This window comes from Aquarana catesbeiana, linkage group LG01 (assembly GCF_042186555.1).
Source record: "Aquarana catesbeiana isolate 2022-GZ linkage group LG01, ASM4218655v1, whole genome shotgun sequence".
Taxonomy (NCBI): domain Eukaryota; kingdom Metazoa; phylum Chordata; class Amphibia; order Anura; family Ranidae; genus Aquarana; species Aquarana catesbeiana.
This window is the reverse complement of record NC_133324.1, coordinates 557,731,077-557,756,731: the sequence shown is the minus strand read 5'-3', so window position 1 is coordinate 557,756,731 and position 25,655 is coordinate 557,731,077. Positions and strand designations below refer to the sequence as shown.

Sequence of the window (25,655 nt, the reverse complement as noted above, 5' to 3'; positions counted from 1 at the left end):
GCCACTGCTAGTGAATTGTGGTTTGAGAAATTCTGCATTACTGCTCTTGGAAACACCTAAAAGCTCATCCACACCTCCATTTATGCATCAATGGTACTACATACAACTGTCTCATTTCATATTGTCTCTACCTAAACCTTTGCAGTCACTGAAACATTTTAACCCTATTAAAAATGTCCTCCTTCGAGTAATGGAATCTCTTAATTCTGCCATGCTCTAATAAATCTAGACTTCTCCTCTTATCCAAGTTACCTAACATCTTGGGAACTTGAGTTGCAGGCTACTTTTACAGATGAGATGACCAAAGGCATAATAGTTTGCAGCTCTCTCATGTATCCTCCATCTCATTAAATTAGAAATCTCCCTCCACTAAGTCTGGCTGCAGCTATTTTAACTGTGGGCAGCTGAAGCTGCTGCCTGTTCACTTCCTGGATTTACACAGACACACAGAGGCACACCTCCAGCTCTGCAGCTCTGATTGGCCCTTTTATGACTCATCCCCCCTCCCTTCCTGGCAAACTCTCACGAGAGTGAGAGAGATGGTTGTGCATGATGCTAAACGCCTAGGCATTTTTCCCAGACAAGAAATAGGAAGTGGGCTGTATAAGGTATTAAACATAGTTAGATAGGTTGAAAAAAGACACGAGTCCATCCAGTTCAACCTTAAAAACCAATAAATAAAATAAAAAAATATCGTACAATCCAATATACCCAATTTTATACCCACAGTTGACCCAGAGGAAGGCAAAAAAACCCAGCAGAGCATGCTCCAATTTGCTACAGCAGGGGAAAAAATTCCTTCCTGATTCCCCAAGAGGCAATCAGATTTTCCCTGGATCAACTTTACCTATAAATTTTAGTACCCAGTTATATTATGTACATTTAGGAAATTATCCAGGCCTTTCTTAAAGCAATCTACTGAGCTGGCCAGAACCACCTCTGGCGGGAGTTTATTCCACATTTTCACAGCTCTTACTGTGAAGAAACCTTTTTCGTATTTGGAGATGAAATCTCTTTTCCTCTAGACGTAAAGAGTGCCCCCCTGTCCTCTGTGTTGACCGTAAAGAGAATAACTCAACACCAAGTTCACTATATGGACCCCTTATATATTTGAACATGTTGATCATATCCCCCCTTATTCTCCTCTTCTCAAGAGTGAATACATTCAGTTCCTCTAATCTTTCCTCATAGCTGAGCTCCTCCATGCCTCTTATCAGTTTGGTTGCCCTTCTCTACACTTTCTCCAGTTCCCCCAATATCTTTTTTGAGAACTGGTGCCCAAAACTGAATTGCATATTCCAGATGAGGTCTTACTAATGATTTGCATAGGGGCAAAATTAGATCTCTCTCTCTCTGGAGTCCATACCTCTCTTTAAACAAGAAAGGACTTTGCTCGCTTTGGAAACCGCAGCTTGGCATTGCATGCTATTATTGAGCTTATGATCTACCAAAACCCCCAGATCCTTCTCCACTACGGATTCCCCCAGTTGTACTCTCCCTAGTATGTATAATGCATGCATATTCTTAGTCCCCAAGTGCATAACTTTACATTTTACTTTACTTTACATTTTAACTTTACCTTACTAACCATGTAACTATTTCTCAACATTAAACCTCATCTGCCAACATAGTCGCCCAATTAGACAGTGCATTGAGGTCGGCTTGTAAATTGGAGACATCCTGTAAGGATGTTATTCCACTGCATAGCTTGGTGTCATCTACAAAGACAGAAATTTTACTTTTGATCCCAGACCCAATATCATTTATAAAGATATTAAAAAGTAAGGATCCCAGCACTGAACCTTGGGGTACGCCACTGATAACCTTAGACCATTCAGAGTAAGAATCATTAACCACTACTCTCTGAATTCTGTCTTTTAGCCAGTTTTCTATCCATTTATAAACTGATATTTCCAAGCCTGTAGACTTTACCTTACACATGAGCTGCACATGGGGAACTGTGTCGAACGCTTTTGCAAAATCCAAGTATACCACGTCCACAGCCACCCCTCTGTCCAAGGTTTTACTTACCTCTTCATAAAAAGAAATCAGGTTTGTCTGACAACTTCTGTCTTTCATGAATCCATGCTGTCTGTTGCTTAAAATGTTTTTTTCCAGCAAGAACTCATCTATGTGGTGTTTTATTAGACGCTCCAGTATCTTCCCGACTATATAAGTTAAACTAACAGGTCTATAGTTACTTGGTAAAGACTTTGAGCCTTTTTTAAATATAGGCACCACGTTCGCCCTGCGCCAATCCAGTAGTACTATTCTCGTCATTAATGAGTCCCTAAAAAGTAGATACAATGGCTTTGAAATTACAGAGCTCAATTCTTTTAGGATCCGTGGGTGGATGCCATCAGGTCCAGGTGCTTTATCCACCTTTATTCTGTCTAAATAATTCTGGACCATATCACTTTTGAGCCATTGTGGATCATTCGGGGCTGTGTCACTACCACCCCCATTATGGACATGAGCTCCCCCATGCTCTTTTGTATACACAGAGCTGAAGAAAGTATTTAATAAATTAGCCTTCTCTTTGTTCCCAGTCACCCACTCTAGATTATTTTGTAAAGGGCCTACATGCTCAGACCTGACCTTTTTACTATTAATATATTTGAAGAATTTTTTAGGGTTTGTCCTACTATCTTTTGCAATCTGTCGTTCGTTTTGAATTTTTGCATCCTTAATTTACTTTTTACATATTCTGTTAAATTCTTTGTAACATTTAAACGACACTAGTGTTCCTTCATTTTTATATTTTTTTAAAAGCTCTTTTCTTATTGTTTATAGCTTTTTTAACTTTGACCGTGAGCCACATAGGTTTTGATTTTAGCCTTTTAAACTTATTGCCCATGGGAATATACTTTGCAGTGAGGTCCCAACAGTCTTTTTGAAGAATTCCCATTTCTGTTTTGTGTTTATCGATGCAAATATTCCTTCCCAGTCTAAATCATGGAGAGCAGCCCTCCTCCTTGGAAAATTTGCTCTCTTGAAGTTAAGTGTTTTTATCTTTCCCGTATGTATTTCTTGTTTACAGCTAACATCAAATGAAATCATGTTATGATCACTGCTACCCAGGTGTTCCTTTATCTGGACATTAGTAATAAGCTCTGCATGGTTTGAGATTACCAGGTCCAACAGAGCTTCATTCCTAGTTGGGGCCTCAATAAACTGGACCATAAAATTGTCCTGTATTATGGTTTATAAATTTTTGCCCCACCAGCCTCATTTTGAGATTTTGGTGTTTACATGTTTAAAACAGTTTTTTTTGCTAGTAAATTACTTAGAACCCGCAAACATTATATATTGTTTTTTTTTTCTAACACCTTAGAGAATAAAATGGCGGTCATTGCAATACTTTTTTTTCACACCGTATTTGCGCAGCGGTCTTACAAGCGCACGTTTTTTGGCAAAAATTCACTTTTTTGAATAAAAAAATAAGACAACAGTAAAGTTAGCCCAATTTTTTTTTATATTGTGAAAGATAATGTTACGACAAGTAAATTGATACCCAACATGTTACGCTTCAAAATTGTGCCCGCTCATGGAATGGCGTCAAACTTTTACCCTCAAAAATCTCCATAGGCAGCGTTTAAAAAATTCTACAGGTTGCTTGTTTTGCAATACAGAGGAGGTCTAGGGCTAGAATTATTGCTCTCGCTCTACCGATCGTGGCGATACCTCACATGTGTGGTTTGACCACCGTTTTGATATGCGGGCGCTAGTCACGTATGCGTTAGCTTCTGCACGTGAAATCGTCGGGACAGGGCCTTTTAAAAAAAATTTTTTTCTTAATTATTTTACTTGGTTTTATTTATTTTTAAACTGTTTTTTTTTTTTTTTAAATTTGGGCCACTTTTATTTCTATTACAAGGAATGTAAACATTCCTTGTAATAGAAAAAAGCCTGACATGAGATCTGGGGTCAAAAAGTCCTTAGATCTCATAATTGGACTTAAATGCAATAACAAAAAAAAAAAAAAAAATTGTCATTTGAAAAAATGTGCCTTTAAGAGGTATGGGCAGAAGTGACGTTTTGACGTCGCTTCCGCCCTGCAGTGTCATGGAGACGGGTGGGGGCCATCTTCCCCTCACTCATCTCCATGTCAGCCCAGGGGACAGACACGATCGCCTCCGCCGCTGCCGACGACTCCGGTAAGCGGCGGAGGGCACCGGATCGCGGCGGGAGGGGGGCCCTCTCCCGCCACCAATAAAAGTGATCTTGCGGCGAATCTGCCGCAGAGACCACTTTTATCTTGTAGCTGACCACTAGCCGAACACGGGGATATCGGGGTTATGGGGGATATGGGGTTATTTGCATACTATCACCAGTCAGTGTTCCTGATCATTGTCAGTCATATGGTGACACTGCTCTGGTGACATTATGTAAAAAAAAAAAAAAAAAAAAAAAAAGAACAACATGTTTCATATCTTCATTTTCTTAAAAATTTTGAAATTAATAATAACATCAAAAAACTAACTTTGCCTCTTACTAAATACTGTGGACTGGGGTCATTTTGGGGGGGTATTTGTACTGTCCTGGCATTTTAGGGCCTCGGGAAATTAGATAGTCCATCAGTACACCAGGAATGATCAATTTTGAAATATATATACCATAGTTTGTAGACTCTATAACTTTCCTACAGTAAATATTACATTGATTTGGGTTATTTTCACACAAAAAATGCAGCATACATTTTTATCTAACTTTATAAAGAAATATTATTTATTTGCAAAATTGTATATCAGAAACAAAGAAAAACGCGTTATTTAGCAATAAATTTTAAAAAACAGTGATGGTTACATACCACCGAAAAAGGTTTTATCTGTCTCAAAAATGTATAAAAATTAAATTTGAGGACAGTGCTGCATGACTTAGTAATTGTCAATAAAAATGTGACAGTGCTTAAGTCTGAAAATTGACCTGGGAGGAAGGGGGTGAAAGTGTCTGGTATTGAGGTGGTTAAAGGAATTGGGCATTTTAAAGGTTTCACTTTAAAGTGGTATTAAACCAAGAAGCAAACATTTATTATGTTGCAGTTTACCCATTCTTAGATGTGATGGCTGCATTATTTTTCTTTTTTAAGGCTTGCTTTCTTCTATTTTCATCTGGTGATCCAGCCAGTAAGTCTGTTGTTTTTCAAAAGAACAAGCTCTCCAGCAGAAAGTATCAGTTAGAGATTAGACAAACCATTTGACACTAGCAGGGGAGCTTACAACGATCGGCTTTTATTTATGTAAAACCTTTATCGCAAAAGAAAAAAACAAATTGCTGTAACTGCTTATAAAGTATAAGCTAGAGTCTGGCTTCAATTTGTTAGTGTATTTAAATCTACTAGTATCTAACACGCCCCTTCCCCCGACTGACAATGCTGCTGTCCAAAGGTGCCCTTGTGCTCTTTCATCCTTAGAGGGGGCACTCTAATACAAGAGGTGTGTTACTGCAAGATCACCAAGTAAAAGCAGAGGGGAAAAAAAGCCCAAAAAAAGAAAACTAATGCAGCTGCCACTTCCAATGATTGGTAAGCTGCAGTATGTTACATCTCAAAATCACTGGCCGAATAGCTTTTTTTTTTTTTTTTTTACATTGGTTTATGTTCCCCAGGGCAGTGCCCCCCACCCCCCTCACCCCCAATACTACTTTTTTTTTTTTTACAACCCCTTGTCTATTAGCCCAGGAAACAGGAATTTTTAATTTAGCAACTTTGGCTCCCACTGATTTCACTGAGGTTCTGGTTTGCATTCAAACTCCTTTGAAGTTTGCAGATCCTTGATCAAGCTGAACCAAGGGCAGTTCAGCTCATCCCTAATAACAACAGAGAGGCAAATGTAACAATAAACAGGCAATAAATAGGCAATTGTTACAATATATGGACAACAAATTGGCAGTCATTACAGGGAGCAAGAGAAAAAGACAATTGTTACAATATTGGATCCACAAGTGGCTATTCCTTATAATACCTGGGAAACAAGTGGGTAACACTGACAATACCTGGGCAGCAAACAGACAATCATTACAATACATTGGTAATAAAAGTGAAATGATAAAAATACGTATGGCGATTGTTAAAATAGATCAGCAACAAATGGGTTCTTGTAACAATACATAGACAACAAATGGGCACAAAAACAGATCTAGGATAGTTCAAATGAGCTACCTAACTCCAAAAAGCAATTTAAAGCCCATTTCACCCTTAAAAAAACACCTAAAACCATTTCGATTTTGAAAATTTGTCAGTTTTACTTGTTTCTAATAACAGATTTAAACAGATTTTCAGCTTGATACAGTTAGTGAATTTCATTTTGTTTAGTGACATTAAGGCCACCTTCACACTGGGGTGCTTTTCAGGCATTTTAGCTCTAAAAATAGCACCTGTAAAGCGCCTCTCAAGCCACCCCAGTGTGAAAGCCCGAGTGCTTTCACACTGGGGCGGTGCGCTTGTAGGACGGGGAAAAAAAGTCCTGCAAGCAGCATCTTTGGGGCAATGCGGGAGCGGTGTATACAGCGCTCCCAAAATGCCCTGTCCATTGAAATCAATGAGGTCGCAACACCACCCTGTCCTTATGAACAATCAAATATAGTTCTTTACAAGAAAAAACAGCCAACTCTGATACTCCTCTAGCCGAAGAGATAGCCACCAGAAAAAACAATTTCCTTGTCAAAAGGACCAATGGAATATGCCGTATCGGCTCAAAAGGCTGATTTTGTAACACCGACCTGAAAGCCCCCGATTCTTTAGAATATGTGCTTCAATAGCCAAACCGTTAAATTTAGCGTTTGTAAAGAAGGATGGAATACTGGACCCTGCAAGAGCAGGTTTGGGCGCAGTGGAAGAGAGCATGGGTCTCCTGTTGCCATCTTTACGATTTCTGTATACCAGGATATTCTGGGCCACGCTGGGGCTACCAGAATTACTGGCTCCTCCTTCTGCTTGATTCTGCGAAGAAGTTGCGGTATCAATTGTACTGGGGGGAACGCATAAATCAGTGAAAACTGATCCCACGGGGCCACTAACGCATTTGTTTCACATGCGAGTGGGTCCCTTGTCCTTGACACAAAGTTGATTAACTTCTTGTTGAACCTGGACGCCAATAGGTCCACATCCGGGTGCCCCATTTTTGGCAAATCGCCTGAAAGATGTCGGGGTGTAGAGACCATTCCACTGGAAACAGCTGCTGGCGGCTTAAGAAATCTTCCTGCCAATTCTCCACACCCAGAATGAAAACCGCAGATAGGCAAGGTACATGCTTCTCTGCCCAAACCAGAATATGGTTTACTTCCCTCTGGGTTGCGTGACTTCTGGTGCCCCCTTGGTGACTGATGTATGCTACCGCTGTAACATTGTCGGATTGAGTCCTGATGGGCCAATTCTGTAGCCTGGACGTCCAGGCCCATAAAGCCAGACGTGCTGCCCGAATCTCTAGGATGTTGATGGGCAAGGTCTTCTCAACCCTGGACCATTTCCCTTGGATCGTAGCCTCCTCTAGGACTGCTCCCCAGCCTGACAGACCCAATCTTCACCCATCACGGCAGGCCAAGTCATGACAGACCTTTAGGGATTGGGACCCCACTTATGGGGCCCTTTTTCCTGGACCCGTATAGCACCCTGCCAGAAAACTTTTAGGTATTCAGAAGAAAAACCAAAGTGCTGGATCCCAGGGTCCAGCTCTCCAGGGAGAAGCATTACAGGCATAACCTAATTTCTTCCCCACGAGACCCGGGTACCATTCCTTGACCTATTCAAGGCACCTTGAATGAATCTGGTTGCATAACTCCTTGACCCAGTAAGGATCCTGTAGCGGAGCTTTCTTTAGCACTTCATTACCCGTGACCAACACCTTAGACACTGGCGAAAAAACTGAGGTACCCCCTGTGATGGGAGGTGTTATATAGGGAGGGGGACTTCCTGTCTTGGGTGTGCCAGTGTCCATCACCTGATGGTGGCCTATAACCCATATAGTAATTATTATGGTTCTGTGTCCCGTGATGTACGATTAAGAAATGTTGTCATGCACCTTCTATTGTAAAACAGTTTGGACCAAAAGGATTCATAGATAAATTTAATCAAGAAAGTTTTAACACAGTGTAAACATAAAAGTGGCCTAATGGTCATAACAGTGGAAAGCCATTTTTAATAGTCTCTACCCCCGTGTTGTAGCTAACAAAGTATTTTCTAAGACTGTTGTATATGTATATATATGTGCATTATCAGAATATACTGAAGGTGTTTTGAAATGTACAAAATATTGACAGTAGTTATCATTCACAGATGTGTCAGGATATAGATGAATGTGGAAGTGGAAGCAAAGTGTGTCCTGCCAACACTGTCTGCACAAACACTAAAGTAAGTATGCTAATATTTGTTTTACTTGCAGCATGTTCTTCAGTCACTCAAATCGCAAGCAAGTAGCATATGTTATCATATAAAAAATACAGATTGTGAATTTGGAGGTAGAATTGAAAATGAAAGAAGCCAGACAGTCTGATTTTTGATGTGACCAATATAAGGGTACATTTACACTAACCTACCCTGACCGTCGCCGTGGGAAAATGCAAAACGCTGCAAAAATGCAAAACATATTTTTGCCGCAATTTGCGTTTTCCCATGGCCTGGAGTCAAAACGTTCCTATCCTGAATGTGATTCTTCCGCGTTCAGGAGAGGGAGGTTTAATCTCACCTAAATGTGGCAGCTCTTAAACTCTACTAAAGGCCTATGTGTACATTGACACATAGGCTTTTATGAAGTTGAGTTTAGGAGATTTGGCAAAAAAACACCAAAAGCAAAAGTTTAAGAGCTGCCAGTGTACATAAAGCCTACGTGTTGTAAGTAATATGTCCACATATGGGGTATGGACTATTTAATGGAAAATTTGAATATCAAATACTTACCGCAATTTTCCTTTCTGACGAGCTCCATGTCAGCCTACCACTGGGTATGCTCCACCATACCCCCACCTAAAGGACCTAACTCATAAATTTGACTCCTTCCCTCAGGCCAGCGTTCCATAACTCGATTTCCACACCTGGTGGAAGTCTGTGCTGACACGGAGCTCGTCAGGAAAGGAAAATTGCGGTAAGTATTTGATATTCAATTTTCCAGTTTCCTGACAGCTCCATGTCAGCATACCATTGGGAACTAACTAGCTAACCAGGGTGAGATAATGCAGAAACAAATAGGGTCAATTATGGCCTCCAGCTAAAGAGATAACATTTTGCCAAGATTAACAGTGACAGATCTATGCGATAATGAGAAAGGTGTGTATGGATGACCATGTTGTCGCCTTGCATATTGACTTCATTGAGTCTATACAGGTGGCTGCCCAGGAGGTTGGGACGCACAGCTATTCCTTCCGAAAGGGCCAACCCTAATCCATATATGAGGGGCTGATCACTTTCACAATCCAAGAAGCAATCACTCTGCTCGAAGCTCTGGCCCTCTTGCGTGAACCTCTGGGAACCACAAACAGGCAATCTGATGACCTAAAAGTCAGGGTAGCATGGCTATATGTCTTCAGTGTCTCCCCGACATCCAAAGAACCGACTTTTTTGTCCAACTTCCAGATGAAAAGGGGGCAACACGATTTCTTGATTTAAATAGAATCTTGAGGCCACTTTTGGAATAGAATGCAGCATCGGGAGCAGAATAACTCTGTCTGACAGGAAGGACTTATATGGTTCTTTATACACTAGAGCTGCCAACTCAGAAGCCTCTTAGCTGAGGCTACTGCCCCCAGGAAAGCTGGTAACTCCCATAGCAACAATTCCATCACCTACAAGGTGAGGAGGAAAAGAAAGGAATACCGGCCAGAGGGAGGGAGCCAAATTTATGAGTTAGGTTCTGCAGGTGGGGGTATACCCAGTGGTAGGCTGTTATGGAGCTGTCAGGAAAACAGATTTTGGGGTTGTAATAAAAAATAGTCCACATTGCTAAAAAATCTATTCAACTGATGGATGTCATTCTGCCCTTTTACTAGAAAAAAAAAATAAAAATAATAATTCACATATAGGTGAATGGGGAGAATGAGAGTCCATACAGATAAGTGGATGTCTCAGAGGTTTGGCTCTGTGAAAAACAAAAATAATACAGAATAGTGTGAATGGAAGGCGATGGATGGTAATAGAAGGAAGTTTGAAAGTGGCAAGAGAAAGGAAGACATCTGTACTTATGCAATCACCCTAAATTCTGGAAATTACATTTTTTTTTGCTTTTTCCTTTTTTTTTCCCTAGGGTTCATATAAATGTACAGCCTGTAAAACAGGGTCAGGAAGTGATCAGAATGCTGCTTGTAAAACAGAAAGAAGGTGCCCAAATGGAGAGATTAGCAAGTGTCATGAAAATGCAGATTGTATTACAGACAGTGATGGAACCATAGCATGTGTGGTAAGAAATGTGTTAATTATAACTTAGTAGAAATTGGCAAGGTTAACAAGGGCAAAAACAGAACCGATTTAACCAATAGGCATTTATAACCATCCTACTAAAGTACCCGTCTATACTGTAGGCCTGAATTGTTTATGATCCAATAAACTCCAAAACTATCATATGACAATTTGATCATGATGAAAGTGTATAGTTGCAGCAAGTGAGCACTGACCATAGAGGAGTTTCTTTTTCAGGATAATATAATATTCCCTGTTGATCAATTCAAGGTATATATAGTATATCTATGTTGTGTAGAGCAGAAAAGTAGGTGAACAGGCTTCTATGGAAAAAAGAAAACTACAAGGTGTTTTTCAAGCATTATGGCTATTGGAAAACATAAATACCAACAATTCAATGTTTGCTAGAAAGGAACATATGACTTGTGTTATTCCCTAGGCCTTCCTACAGGTTAATGCAGCCCTTCGGGCTATCACTTTGGTTATTACTTTGCTTATAACTGGCAAAACATCAGCTCGAACAGACTTCACAACAGATCTGTATATGAAAAAAATTTGTATATTAAAATTGCTTCAGCAACTTTGTTAATTGGTTATTACTGTTATTGGTTGAACAAGATGAAATATTGAATATCAAAAAATAATTACTAGTGGTATGAATGTACAATACAGTGTACATATTTAATCAGTATATGTAAATTAGTCTCCTTTCACACATGTCGTTTTTTGTGCTTTTTAGGTGTGATCCTTAAAAAAAAAACATCCTACATGCTGCATCTTTGATGCGCTTTCATCAAAATGTGCATTCTAGTGAGTTCAATGGTAGCGCACCTAAAACTTGTGTAAAACAAGCAACCTGCCAAAAAGGCATCACAGATATGTGAACTGGCCCTTAGTGTTCACCTGCTGGTTCCATGGTGGTTCTAATGGTAGTAATGTCAAAACCGAAACTGGAACTATGCAAACATGCATGGGCTCTTTCTTTCACCTGCCTACTGTCTGTACAGACATGCTCTGTTGACATTTTTCTTTCAAAAGTGCAATCCACCTCAATATTGCTAAGGATTCAATGTGGTGAAGGATGCTACAGTGCACGGAAAACCAACTATGCACGTTTGTACGGCATAGACTTGTGGGTTGGCTGCAAAAAACTCATTCTCACTTTCTGGTCTTAGCTGTGATATATAATTGCTGTCAAAAGTAATAGTACCTGACAGAGCCAAGAAAGCCCTACGATGGGCCAAACATAAATTTTACACCTGTGCAAATAAACCGGGCACGATGCTGGCCAGAAAACTGTAACGGCCCGTTCCCACAAACCAGTTCGCCTTCGCTCTGCCAGGGGAGACCTTACCTCTGACCCGACCAAAGTCTCAGCGGCTTTTGCTGACTTTTTATCTACTTCATACAGTAAACCCCCCCTTCCCCCTTGACTTAGCAGACACCTTCTTTTGTGACCTCCATCTTCTCCCCCTCTCCTCTGCAGCCCACACAGCCCTTGATGCAGACATCTCTGAATTGGAGGTAGCTCAGGCCATCAAAGGCATTCGGCTTTCAAAGGCCCCAGGCCCAGATGGCTTCTCCGGCCTATATTATCGGAAATTTTCCTCCCTCCTACTCCCCTACCTGACGGCCTAATTTAATAGTATGAAACAGGGAGCACTGCCTTCTTCTGACTCCCTGTGTGCGCACACATCATGATCATGAAAACCTCTGAAGAAGCCCACGAACCCCAAGCCTTCCACCTCATCTCTATTCTGAAAGAGGACATTAAACTATTGGGCAAGATCCTGTGCTCTCGCATTAACAAATACCTACATTCCCTGATTCACGGGGCCCAGGTAGGCTTTGTACCCAGTCGTCAGGCGGGAGACAACATTTGGAACCTGGCTCATTTGATTTCTCTGTTACACCACCGCCAAGTCCCAGCTTTTCTCCTCTCGCTTGATATATATATATATATATATATATATATATATATATATATATATATATATATAGCTTTTGACTCCATCTCGTGGGACTACCTGCACTATGTGCTTCAGCTGGGGGGTTTCGGAGACTCGGTCCTCACTTGGTTGTGCCCGCTCTCTACTCTTCTCCCTCGGCCGCCATCGGCTATGCGGGCTGCTTATCGCCCTCATTCCCCATCTCCAGAGGAATAAGGCAGGGCTGTCCCCTGTCACCTGTTCTCTTTATCCTTGCCCTTGAACCTCTGGCCTTAGCTCTTAGAGCTGACCCAAATATGAATGGAATTCCATACGCAGGCGACTGTTATAAGGTAAATTTGTTTGCAGACGGTGCTCTCTTGACCCTTACTAACCCAATTGTCTCCTTACCCAATCTACATTCCCTTTTGACCCAATTTGCCACTATCTCAGGGCTCCAGATAAATCCACACAAAACCATTGCTCTGAATATATCCCTTCCAGGTTCCCTGGTTATGCACCTCCAATCCACTTTCCCATACCGCTGGGCTGGCTCAACTTTTGGGTATTAAACTGACTCCCTCTTACTCCTCTCTCTTCTATACCAATTTCTATCCCCTATTGGCAGATCCCCACCTTGTCCTGGATTGGCGCATTCATCCCGTTAAGATGACGATCCTTCCGAAGATCTTATACTTCTTCCGTACCCTACCTGTTCGGGTTCCTGCATTCTTTTTACGCCTTCTTCAGAAAAAGGCTCCCCTTCTTTATTTGGGCTAACAAGCGCCCCAGGATCTCCCGTCTTACCTTATATGCCCATAGACTGTGAGGTGGGCTTGGAGTACCAAATACTGTAAAATATTATCAGGCTTCACAAATCTCCCAGCTTACAATGCTCCAGGCTACCTCCGATATTCCACTCTGGGTTCTTCTGGAAATCCCCAAATGTGCCCCGGTCCCCATCTCTGCACTCTTGTGGCTCCCTCCTACATTGTGTCCCCCCTCACTCAGCCCTCTAATGGCCCAAAGCTTGAAGCTTTGGGACTCTGTTTGGTACACCGGCGGCTTATGTCCCCATTCCTCCCGCTCCTCCCTCTTCTGAATAACTCCGTGTTTCCCCCCGGCTTAGAACAACCTCATGCTTTTTCCTGGTGGCAAACCGATGGATTCTCTCAGGTTCGGCACTTTCTTGGAACTTGTACCTTCCCCTCATAGGCTTCACTTCAAGAAACTCATGAAGCCCTCCCAGTGGAATTTTTCTGCTATCTCCAATTGCGACACTGGATATCCTCACTCAGACGCCATGACTCTTTTCCATACCAGAAAAGAGCTTTTGAACACACATTCCAACACTCTCCAGGATCCCCTGGTACTATATTCTTAATTTACTCTTCTCTTAGCTCGAATGGGACCCCAACATCCTTATCTTATGTCCCCAAATGGGAGCGGGACTTATCTTCATTGATTTGGCGGATTGGAGCAGGGTCTGGTCTAATGTTGCGAAATGCTTCTTCAACATGGCTACACTAGAGGCTGTGTACTCCTTCGCTGGTATTGGGTCCCAACCTGCATTGCCAAATCAAACCCATCATACAGTGATAGATGCTTCAGGGGCTGTGGTCAGCGTGGAGATGAACTTCATATCTGGTGGTCCTGCCCCCGATTAGTGGGATGTTGGTTAAGGGTATTCGGTCTTCTGTACACTCTCTTCCATGTGTCCACCCGCAAAGATGCTAAGTTGGCCTTTCTTCACTGCCCGATCCCAGGCCTTTTCTCCTATCAGCAGAAATTGGCCACCTATTTGTTTATCGCTGCGAAGAGTGCAATTGCAAAGCCCTGGAAGAAGCCGGCAGTCTTGTTCGCGGATATTTTAACGACTCATGGTTAATGAGAAGATGTATAGTCTCCTCCATGACTCCCATGCTAAATTCCTTAAGGTGCGGGGCCCGTGGTAGTCCTACACTCTTCCAACTTTGCATCCGACCAGCCTAGGCCTCCCTAACTGACCTCCTCTACCTCCCCCAGCCTGGGGGAACCCTTTTCTCTTCTACCCTGCACTTCCTTTTCCTTCTCCATCTTCCCTTCTCATCTCTTATTTCCTTCCTTGGCCATCTGGCCTACCCCCCTGACCCCCATTTATTTATTTTTTTTGCCTTGTGTGTTTTGTCTTGTACCCCCTTGTTTGTTTTTTTCTTGTTTGTTCGTAAGAGTTCAGTCCAAGCCTTGTTTTTCAAAACTTTTGGACTGCTCCACACCTCAACCCCTGTGCAATTAAAGGTCAACCACTCTTAGTTGACCCTCGGCCTTGGCCAGAAAGTTATTGTTGTTCAACAGTTCATTATACAAAACTTGTTTTCAATATGTATGTTGTGTCATGATATGCTTATTGCTCATATCCCCTGCGTGGGATAATTTCAGCTATTTTTGCTTTTTATACATTTCAACAGAAAAATTGTACCAGAAAAGTAATGGTACCCAAAGAATTTTAACTTACAATGAAATATGTTAAGACTAAACAAGTACCGTAAATGTCATCCACCATCTTTTTTTTTCAAAGCCCGCAGAGTAGACACTGTAATTTTAATTAATGACTTAGCATATTCTTCTAAGTATTGAAACAAATGCAAGTGGCACAGGCAAATTTATTGGTAACTAACCGTTAGATTTCAGATGTAATACATTTTCCAGTAAGCATTTGTTAACTGAAATATATACACACACACAAATATTATATATATATATATATATATATATATATATATATATATATATGTGTGTATATATATATATACATATATACCGTATACAGTTGTGTGCAAAAATATTTGCCCCCTTAGTGATTTTACAATTTTTTGCATATTTCTCACACTTAAATGATTCAGATCATCAAAGTTTAATATTACACAAAGATAACCGAGTAAATCCAAGATGCAGTTTTTAAATTATTATTTTCATTTATTAAGGAAAAAAAGCTGTTAAAACCTGCCTGGCCCTATGTGAAAAAGTATTTGCGCCTTCCATGCTGAATCGTGAATGAACTGTGATTAACCACAATTTTTTGGAAAGCTGAGTTAAATTTCACTTGCCACACCCAGGCCTGATTACTGCCAGACCTGTTGAAACAAGAAATCACATAAATAGAACTGTCTGACAAAGTGAAGCACGCTAACAGATCGCACAAAGACACAAATCATGCCACAATCTAAAAAAATTCAAGAACAGATCAGAAACAAAGTAATGTACATGTATCAGTCTAGGAGGGGTTTCAAAGCCATTTCTAAGGCTTTGGATCTCCAGTGAACCACGGAGAGGGCCATTATCCACAATCTGAGATAACTTGGAACAGTGGTGAACCTTCCCAGGAGTGGCTGGCCTACAAAATTACTCCAAGAGCATGACGATGACTCATCCAGGAGGTCATAAAAGAACCCAGAACAACATCTAAAGAACTGCAGGCCTCACTTGCTTCAGGTAAGATCAGTGTTCATGATTCAACATTAAGAAAGAGACTGGGCAAAAATGGCATCCATAGGAGAGTTGCAAGGCCAAAGCCACTGCTGACCAAAAAGATCACAAAAGCTCATCTCACATTTACCAAAAAAAATCTTGATTATGCTCAAGAATTTTAGGCAAATATTCTGTGGACTGATGAGACAAAAATTTAACTTTTTGGAAGGTGTGCGTCCCGTTACATCTGGCATAAAACTAATACAACATTTTATAACAACAACATCATATCAACAGTCAGACATGGTGGTGGTAGCGTGATGGTCTGGGGCTGCTTTGCAGCTTCAGGACCTGGGCGACTTACCGTAATTTATGGAACCATGAATTCTGAGCTCTACCAAAAAATCCTAAAGGAGAATGTCAGGCCATCAATTAGTGACCTCAAGCTCAAGTGGGTTATGCAGCAGGACGATAATCCGAAACACAGCAGCAAGTCCACCTCTAAATGGTTCAAACAAAACAAAATTTAGGTTTTGGAGTGGCCTAGTCAAAGCCTGGACTAAAATCCAATTGAGATACTGTATCGTGACCTTGCACAGGCCGTTCATGCTGGAAAACCCTCCAGTGTGGTTGAATTAAAACAATTCTGCAAAGAAGACTAGGCCAAAATAGTTCCACAGCAATGTGAAAGACTCATTGCCAGTTATCGCAAACACTTGATTGCAGTTTTTGCCGCCAAGGATGGCACAACCAGTTATTAGGTTTAGGGGGCAATTACTTTTTCACATAAAGCCAGGCAGGTTTGGACAGCTTTTTTGCCTTAATAAATGAAACCATCATTTAAAAACTGCATTTTGTATTTACTCGGGTTATCTTTTTGTAATAATAAAATTAGTGTGATGATCAGAGTCCTTTAAGTGTGATAAATATGCAAAAAAAACAAAAAAAAATCAGAAAGGGGGCAAATACTTTTTCACACAACTCTATATATGAGTCAATTTCACAGCAAATTAAAATTATTTGAGAGAAAGTGGAGTACCCGTACTTTTGGCCACAACTGTAACTAAAGTATTCACGATTTTTAAGTGATCTTTTGCCAGATCATTTACTACTTAGTGGTACTTGAAAATTGCACTTTTAAATAAAGTGTCCACCACCTAACAAATGTGGAGTACAATGGACAGTCAATCAGATCAAAATAATAGTATGCACAGAATATGTGAAACATATTTGTTCACATTAGAGAGTGTATTTTATTACACATTGAAGATCGGAATTGTAACTATATTGTTTTCTTGAGTTTTATTGTGCTAAATTATATTCATCCTTTTCACAGTGTAAAGTTGGATGGGCAGGAAATGGACTGATGTGCGCCAAGGATACAGACATTGATGGATTCCCAGATGAAAAGCTGAGATGCTCTGACTTGAGATGCAAAAAGGTAAGAGACAAAAACATAACTACAGCCATAGTAGCCCAGGGAGTTTCACATTGCCACATGACTACTCTGGTACCTGTAGAATGGTATAAGAGAGCATTTTGAACTCATTGAGAAAATGCAAAGCATTCTCTAAATGAGGGCCATGCTAAGCAGTGACCTCCTGTGTTTACTAAGCAGTAGGGGAGCTGATGGCCACCACCCTGAAACTAGCGGAAATCACTGTAGTAGCAGTGACTGTTACATTGATTTCCAGCTTCCACTGGGATCAACCAGGTATGGCACATGCATTCTTTAGCAGTGCATAATAGCAGTAAGATTGTTTTGTTTTTAAAAGTAGCTTACATACAGCAGTGTCCCAATCTGTTGTGGTGATGGGTGCTCGTTTTGCTCCCAGTGGGGCCAAATTTATGGAATTTGGAGGATGGCCATGAATTGATGTCAAGATGTATTTCATTTTTATTTTTATTTTTCTTTCTTATGTTTGTTACCAGTAGAGTGCTTTTTTAATAAGGGTATATTTCCCTTTAAATTTTGAAACTAGAATGTCCTCGTTTTTAAATCATCTGCTAATTAGGTTAATGTTACCCTGTCATATTTAAAATTTTTATGAGTGACAGGTTTCATTATATTTAATTAACTGATACTGGTCCCATCTTTCAATAATCGGCACCCCCTGCGCTAGAATACTGGCAAGACATCATCTGCGGCTTTGCCGTTTTGTCTGGGCACTTGTTTTGTTGATGGATGGTTTCCATGGTAGTATAAATACAAGCGGGCCGTCAACGTACTTCCGACCCCACACTAAAGAAGTCCCGCCCACGGACATAACGTGCCACGTCTGAAGTCACCCGCAGCCATCTGCCTGGTTGGAAACCAGCAAAATTTCTAACACACTCGTTTTCTTGCACTCGGCTGCAGTGCTATATTTGTAAGTATTCCTTTTGTTCTTATCATGCAATTAAACTTTAAAAACGGAGAGCACTAGATTGTCCCCTTCTTTTCGTTCTTATGTATGGGGAGACTATCGGCTGGACTGTATGTGATCGGTACCCCAAATGTGGGTCATAAGCTCTGTGACCTGTTACAGGTTGAGTCTGTGAGGTGAGAGGCTGGAGTATCTGTGGTGGATGGGCTGCAATCATCGCTTTACTGTCTTCTCCACTATTGCACCTTAGGAGGCTTTCTCTGTTTGTTCTTATACAGGACTCTTTTCCATCACTGGATAATTTTATGGACTATTAATTAATTTTATTGCACTGCACTATATTCTGTTTACAGACTGCTGGGTAGAATGAAAGGAATGAAAAAAAAAAAAAAACTTCCATTGTGTACCCGGCTTTACTCGTGACACTGAAGACACAGGCCAGCTATGTGTGATGCCTAGGTTTCAGAAAAGTTAAGAAGCTTTCTTCCTCCTCTCCTCCAGCCCCCAATCCTTCTCTTCCTTGGCCTAATCAGGTGGCACTGGTACACAGGCAGAAGATCTCTTCAATCTGTGTCTGCACAGCTCAGCAGTGTGGGCCTTTTTCAATGTTACTGTCACCAGCAGTACACTTAGGCCCCGTTCACATCTGAGCGATCCGAATTGTGGGCAAAATCACTGCGATTCTACCTGCGATTCAAATAGCGGCAAATCTCAGGACGCCTTTGTGATCCCCATCACTTCCAATGGCACCCTGATCACAGCGCCATTTTGTCACGCAATTTGTTGTTGCCACGACAAATTGTGGTAAAATCGCACAAACAGAATAGAGGGATGCCTGTCGCCCAAAAGAAGTACAAGAACTACTTTTGGGTGACAGGCATCTCGCAATTCTGTTTGCACTATTTTACTGTGAGATTCGTTGGTGACAATCGCGGCAAAATCACGCCGCGATCGGGGTGCCATTGGAAGTGACAGGGATCACATGGGCGTCCAGCGATTTGCCACTATTTTAAATCATGGGCAGAATCGTGGCAATTCCGCCTATGATTCAGATCGCTCAGATGTGAAACAGAGATTTATGACTGACAGCCTCTGCCGGCAAGCTGATAAGCAGATGCAGGTGTGCTGCTAAGATTGTAAAAGACCTGAGGCACTCAAAGAGAGTAATAATTATACCCCCTGTACCTATAAAATATGCTTTGATTGCTGTGCCAGAGCCACAAGCAAAAGTTTCACAGACATGTATAAAGCTCAGCACAATCATTAAAAAACAAACAAAAAAATGAACACTGAAATCAGAGTGATAACACTTTGAGTCTACTTTGAAGAAGAACTTAATAAAATTAGTCAGGTACTGTTTAGCAACCATTTAGATGTATGAAGTGTACAATATAGTGTATACAGTGCAGGAGTCTGTAAGTCACAGAGTTCAAGTATGTGTAAGGCAAAGAGTGCAAAGGTGAGGGGTACAGCACCGAATGCTGCAATCAGGGAAGGTTTAGGAATACACAGTGCAAAATGGGGTCAAAGGTGTGTAATGCTAACAGCTTAAGGGTCAGGAGTATGTAAAACACAAATGGTTGTGGTCAGTGCCAGGTTTGGAAGTACCTGCACTTAAAGCAACCACCTATCTGCCATTCATAAATAGTAGATGTGCAGAAAATAATAATAATAATAATAATAATAGTAATGTGCAGAACGAAAAAAAAATATTTTGTTTAGTTTTGTTTCTTTATTTACATAAATTTGTTTAACCCGTTTAATTCGTTTCCGGAATTTGTTTCATTTTTACAATTTGAATTTTCGGAATTCGAATCCATTCAAATAGTTTTAGAATTAGTATAGTATTAGAATAGTATTTGAATTCGAAAAGTTTTCTAATTCGAATAGTTTTCTATAGAATAGTTTTGAATAGAATAGAAACAAATAGAATAGAATAAAAAAAAGAATAGTATAAAATAGAAAGAATATAACCATCATCTGAAATTTGAATAGAAAAGAATAGAATAGAAAAGAATATAATTAAAAAAAACAATAGAATAGAAATTTGAATTTAAATAGAATAGAAAAGAATACAAAATAACAATAGTACAGAAAAAAGACAACAGATCAGAATAGAAGGAATATAACCATCTTCCTATTCTAATCTATTCTTTTCTGTTCTATTCATAATGAATTGATTCTATTTGAATTTGGGGAAATGGTTATATTCTTTCTATACTATTTTTTTTTTTTTTAATTCTTTTTCTATTTGTTTATTCTATTATTTTCTATTCTATTATTTTATTTTCTATTCTATCCTATTCTATTCTTTTCTATTCAAATTTATTCTATTTGAAAATCGAATTTCAGACGATGGTTATGTTTTTTCTATTCTATTCTGTTGTTTTTTCTATACTATTCTGTTATTTTCTATTCTGTTCTAATCTATTCTTTTCTATTCAAATTCGAATGGATTCTATTAGAATTTTGGGAAATGGTTATAGGTCTTCTATTCTATTCTTCTCTATTCTATGCTATTTTTTTTCTAATTATAGTCTTTTCTATTCTATTATAGTCTATTCTATTTTTTATTTTTCATTCTATTCTTTTGTATTCAAATTCAAATTTATTCTATTTGAAATTCAAATTTCAGAAGATGGTTATATTCTTTTTATTTTATCCAATTCTTTTTTATTAATTTCTATTCTATTCTTTTATTTTCTGTTATATTCTTTTCCATTCTATTATATTATATTGTTTTCTATTCTATTCCTTTATTTTCTATTAAATTTTATTCTCTTTGGAAATTGGAAAACTATTCGAATTTGAAAACTATTTGAACTCGAAAACCTTTTAAATTTGCAAACGCTTCAAATCGATTTGAAAACTATTCGAATTCCATCTGAATTGTTTCCCGTTATTTTGGGATTTGTTTAAATTCGGTAGTATTGTAATTTGGAATTTCTATTACATCCGAATTTCCGAAAAACAGAAATTCGTCTGAATTTCAATTCGGAACAAGACGAACTGGACATGTCTAATGAATAGCTTATGATAACGGGGTATAGGAGGGGGTAGACAACAGGGGCTTTCAACCATGACAGCCGACACCAGCACAAGGTCACTTTGGATTCCCCAGAGCCTGTCCTCATCCCAGAGGTAGTGGGGTGATTGCTTACTGCTGCTGTAGCTTCTGCAGCATATTTACTTCCACTGTGTGGGGTGATGCATATCGATCTTTTGGCAGGCAGCTGGTTTTGGCACTGCATGTCTGCCAGGTGAGACATAACTGGGTAAAACTGTTGAATATGCAAATACACCTGGCATGGTAAAGCATGTCTTGAAATACAGGGTATTTTGACAGGGAGAACAGCACTATGAGGTTTAAGACATGGGCAGACAGCACATTTGTGCCATTATCACACACAACCTTTCAATGGTGTTTTACATGTTTTGTTGGTGTCTCACGTGCATATATCTTGTTATCCATATACTCCGTATCATTTTGTATGATGAAGAGAACCTCTGTAGGTCCTGAAACTATGCATTTTTTGGGAGGTGAAAGGAATGCCTAGCTTATTCAAAAACTATGACATTAAACTATGGCGATAGGAAAGGGGGTGAATGTGACTTTTGATGCACAGTAGGTACTGCACAGCAAAGCGGTGGCAAGCTATACACAGGGGACAGTTCCCACAATTGTGTATGCTGCACACTTTTTTTATTTTTTTCAAAATATTTTTTATTCAGAGTTTCACAGGTTTATAATAAGCCACAATAGAAACAAAAAAGGAGAAATTAAAAAAAAAAAGTAAAATAAGTAAATCAACAGTGGTCATGCTGTCCCTCGGTACAGGTATCTAGAGTAGCAACCACAATACAATCAAATATACAGTACATGCTGCACACTTTAAACTTAAAAAAGACCCTAGCAAGACAAAATCAAAGAATCCCCCCACCCCCAATCCAATATATATGTAAACCCTAAAAGACTAACCACCAAAAGCAAAAGCACACTTGCTGCTGATGCTAAAAATGTAGGGTCCTGGGAAGGAAAGGAAAGTCTATGGAACTGAGAACATAGGGGGGTACATCAGGTTATGTAGGCCATCACACTGCAATCTACAGAATAACAGGGTATTGCACTGCATCTCTCTCTACACTTTAAGCAATTCTGTACACTTTTCCATATACAGTACTCACCTAACCTATTGCTACCCTGATTTTGATCTGAATGGCATTTGATTAAGGCTTGATCTTCTCTCCTTTATAACAATCTTGCTGTAATTGACTCTGCATGTGTATCTGCTAAAAATGTTGGTTTATCTAGGCCTCATTGACACGGGGCATATCAATACATACACAGTAGGAGGGCCATATTTACTCACACGGGGAGGCACAGCTGTAATTTGCATCCCCATGCAGGCAGGCTGTCCCACTGATGTCTATTGGGATGCAACGGCTGCATGGACACAGCCGCGTCTTCAATTCTGACATTCCCATGTGCAGACAGTGTCCATGCAGGGCCGTCTGGGTGTCAGATTGGGAGCAGCGGCTATGTATGTGAAGCTACTGCGTCCCAATAGACATCAGTGAGATGGCCTGCATGGGAATGCACAGAACACATGTGCATTCCCATGTGAGACTATGCATAGATACACCACACGTAAATGAGGCCTTACTGAGCTATTCTGCTTGCCAATTTTACCCTGCTTATTAAACTTGGCTTATCTCTGTTTTGTTCATTTCACTTTGATTGTGTTTTGATTTTTTTTCTCTGCTGTCCGAATGTGTAACTGACCTTTGGCTTGTTCTCCTGAGGGCACTTTCACCTGACCTCTTTCCTGTTCTGCTTCACTTGAATTGCTGATTCCTAGGTCATTTTCCTATGGTTTCTATTGCCTAGCACCTGGTACTGTGCAACAATCTGTCTGCTGTTAAAATGTTTGACTGCCTGTAGGTCACCTTTCATCTCATCACCCTGCCATCTAGCTACATGATATGCTGTGCTGTGGCAATGACCCAATTAAAAGCAACTGTATCAAAATAAGATACAATAACCATTTAAATACAGGGTTTAGTAAATGAGGATGAATGTCATCTGAGTCAGATGCTTTATCTATTTGACTCTTGCTTATGTGTAATTTCACCTTTTAGACCAGTAATATTAAACAGAGAGCACTGGCCACTCTGTTTGACCTCATTACATTGCATTGGCAGACAGATAAAAAGCCATTTCAGTCTTCAGTATTTGCTCTGTCCTCTACAGTTTTATTTCCAAATATAATTTTAAGAGGGTTTGCACTAGCAAATTTTATTTTTCTTAGAGTTTATGCACTCAAAAGTAGAACTAAAAGTAAAACTTTTTTTACATTTTGGATAGAGTAAAAGAAGGTTATAAGACCTATGATTGTGTTTTGATTTTTTTTCTCTGCTGTCCGAATGTGGTAACTGACCATAGAGGGCTTTTTTGCCCTCTATGTCCTATTGGGGAGATTTCCCTTCACTTCCTGTCTGATGGCCAAAATAGTTAGTGAGAAGAAATCCCTCCAAAATGAGGGAATCCCTGATTGTCATGAGGGTCGCCAGAACTAGTGTCCCCGATAGAAGATTTCCCCTCTATGAATTTTCTGGCAACAACTTAAAATATGGGTTTTTTATTTTCTTTCATATTCACTGATAACAGTAAACAGGGCAAATAGGGAGGGTAAATCTTCGGGGTACAGACAGCAACAAGAACGTGACAGGTGTACCAACCCCTCCCCATTCTAACCAAAACTAAAAATAGTTTTGCCTTTAGGTAGACTTACATTTTAAAATCTCAAGCTCATATACAGTATTAGGGTTGCTCTAACAATGGACTTCCAGCAGTGCACTTACCCTTTAGAGCAAACCTGTAAACCAGCTCTGAAGATCTGCAGCAGCTGTCCTAAAGTGCTGTTGCCCTGTCTGCCTATGAGTACCAGCACATCCCTTGGGAAATATGATGCAAATATTAAATATGTGAAAGTATATAAAATATCTTGTCTTGAGATCAGTGGATAAAAACACCACTTCCCATTCTCAATAGACAAATCACAAAACCACTAAGCAGGGGATTTTTAGGGTGTCATTTCATTTTAAAACCACCGCAAAAATTGAAATATAATATATAAATATTGGGTTTAAATTGAATATGTGAAAATTGTTAATTGCATGGAAATAGGTATGCCTTCCCAGCCCCCAGGTGACACAGTGATCAGTGGATTGGTTTGGGACAGAGTTCTGTATTGTAAAGGGAAAGGGGGAGTAATTTATGCTGTAGAGATTAAGGGATGCTTTGCTGATTTAGTCAGTAGATCAGCGCTGTATTATGGCCTAGGCCGACAAGGCCCAGACCTAGGGCGGCACTTCGCGGGAGGGGGCCGCAAAAAAGCTGCCCCCCGCATGAAAAAATCACCCGTCACACTGCGCTGCCGAACTGCAGATCAGTGCAGCGCGACCTTCATCAGGGCAGGCAGAAGGAGCAGCTCCGCCATTAGGCCAGGTCCTGCACCAATCCAGAGGCGGCATAATGTTACTAGCAGGGGCGGAGGAGGGGCCTGCGTGAGCTGGAAGTCCCGGCAGATGAGGATGCTGGAGGCGCTGTACAAGTCGGTGGGAGGCGGAGTTTCTAGCTGTCTGTGCGGAGGTCGGGGGAGATCTACTGGAGGAGAGGAAGAAGCTGAGTGGAGTGGTCACTAAGAAAACTGTCAGCACCAACACAGATGACACCAGGTGAGGCTGACATGTGAAGAAAGTGTCACCAGCACACCAGGATCTCCAAAATTGGGTCCAAGATTTTAATCACATAGTATCAAAAAAATAAATAGAAGCAACGTTTTGGAGCTACGCAGGACCCCTTCATCAGGCATGTGCATGCAACCAATGTGGTGTCATCAGTTGCATACACTCTGAATATCTCATAAACAATGTAAGTTTAGGAGATATTCACAGTACCTACAGGTAAGCCTTACTATAGGCTTACCTGTAGGTACAAGTGGTAGTACAGGGTTTACTACCACTTTAAGAGGAAGGGGTGTGGTTTACAGATGACAGGTATTTAAATTAGGGGGTGAGCGATTTTAGTTAGGTCTAGGGCAGTACAAAACCTAAATAAACCACTGAAGTAGATACTTGCTTTAACCCTTTCACTATCACCAATGTAAATATTACATTGGTGAAATCACTGGTATGTTAACAAACTCCCAGCCCCATGAAAGTGTGTGTTTGCCTTTGCTCTGCAGGCTGTTGCCTTCTAGTAGCAATGAACAATGATTAAGCACATTTCTGTTTTGTGAAACGCATCTACCTTGACCACTGCTGGTGTCATTTTGGATATTTCCAAATTCCAATAAGCTTTATTTGGATCCCACGTGAGGTGCAATCGTTTCTTATTTTGCCTTTTAGTAACAGCCACTGGCTGATCACATTTACACTGTTAAGATTGTGCTGCCCTCCACCCCGCCTTATCTCCCTGCCATGTTTCCTATACTCACCCTTCCCATCTGACTGCAGGGTGTTAGGATG

At 40.4% G+C, this 25,655-nt stretch overlaps 1 protein-coding gene across 1 annotated transcript in view; it reads left to right on the top strand.

Moving 5' to 3' along the window:
* COMP (cartilage oligomeric matrix protein) overlaps positions 1-25,655 on the top strand; it is a 227,582-nt gene that overhangs the window by 140,540 nt on the left and 61,387 nt on the right. The window contains exons 6-8 of the mRNA XM_073596126.1: positions 8,273-8,347; positions 10,233-10,385; positions 17,096-17,200. Coding sequence (XP_073452227.1) covers positions 8,273-8,347; positions 10,233-10,385; positions 17,096-17,200 — 333 coding nt within the window. The remainder of the gene's footprint in view (positions 1-8,272; positions 8,348-10,232; positions 10,386-17,095; positions 17,201-25,655) is intronic.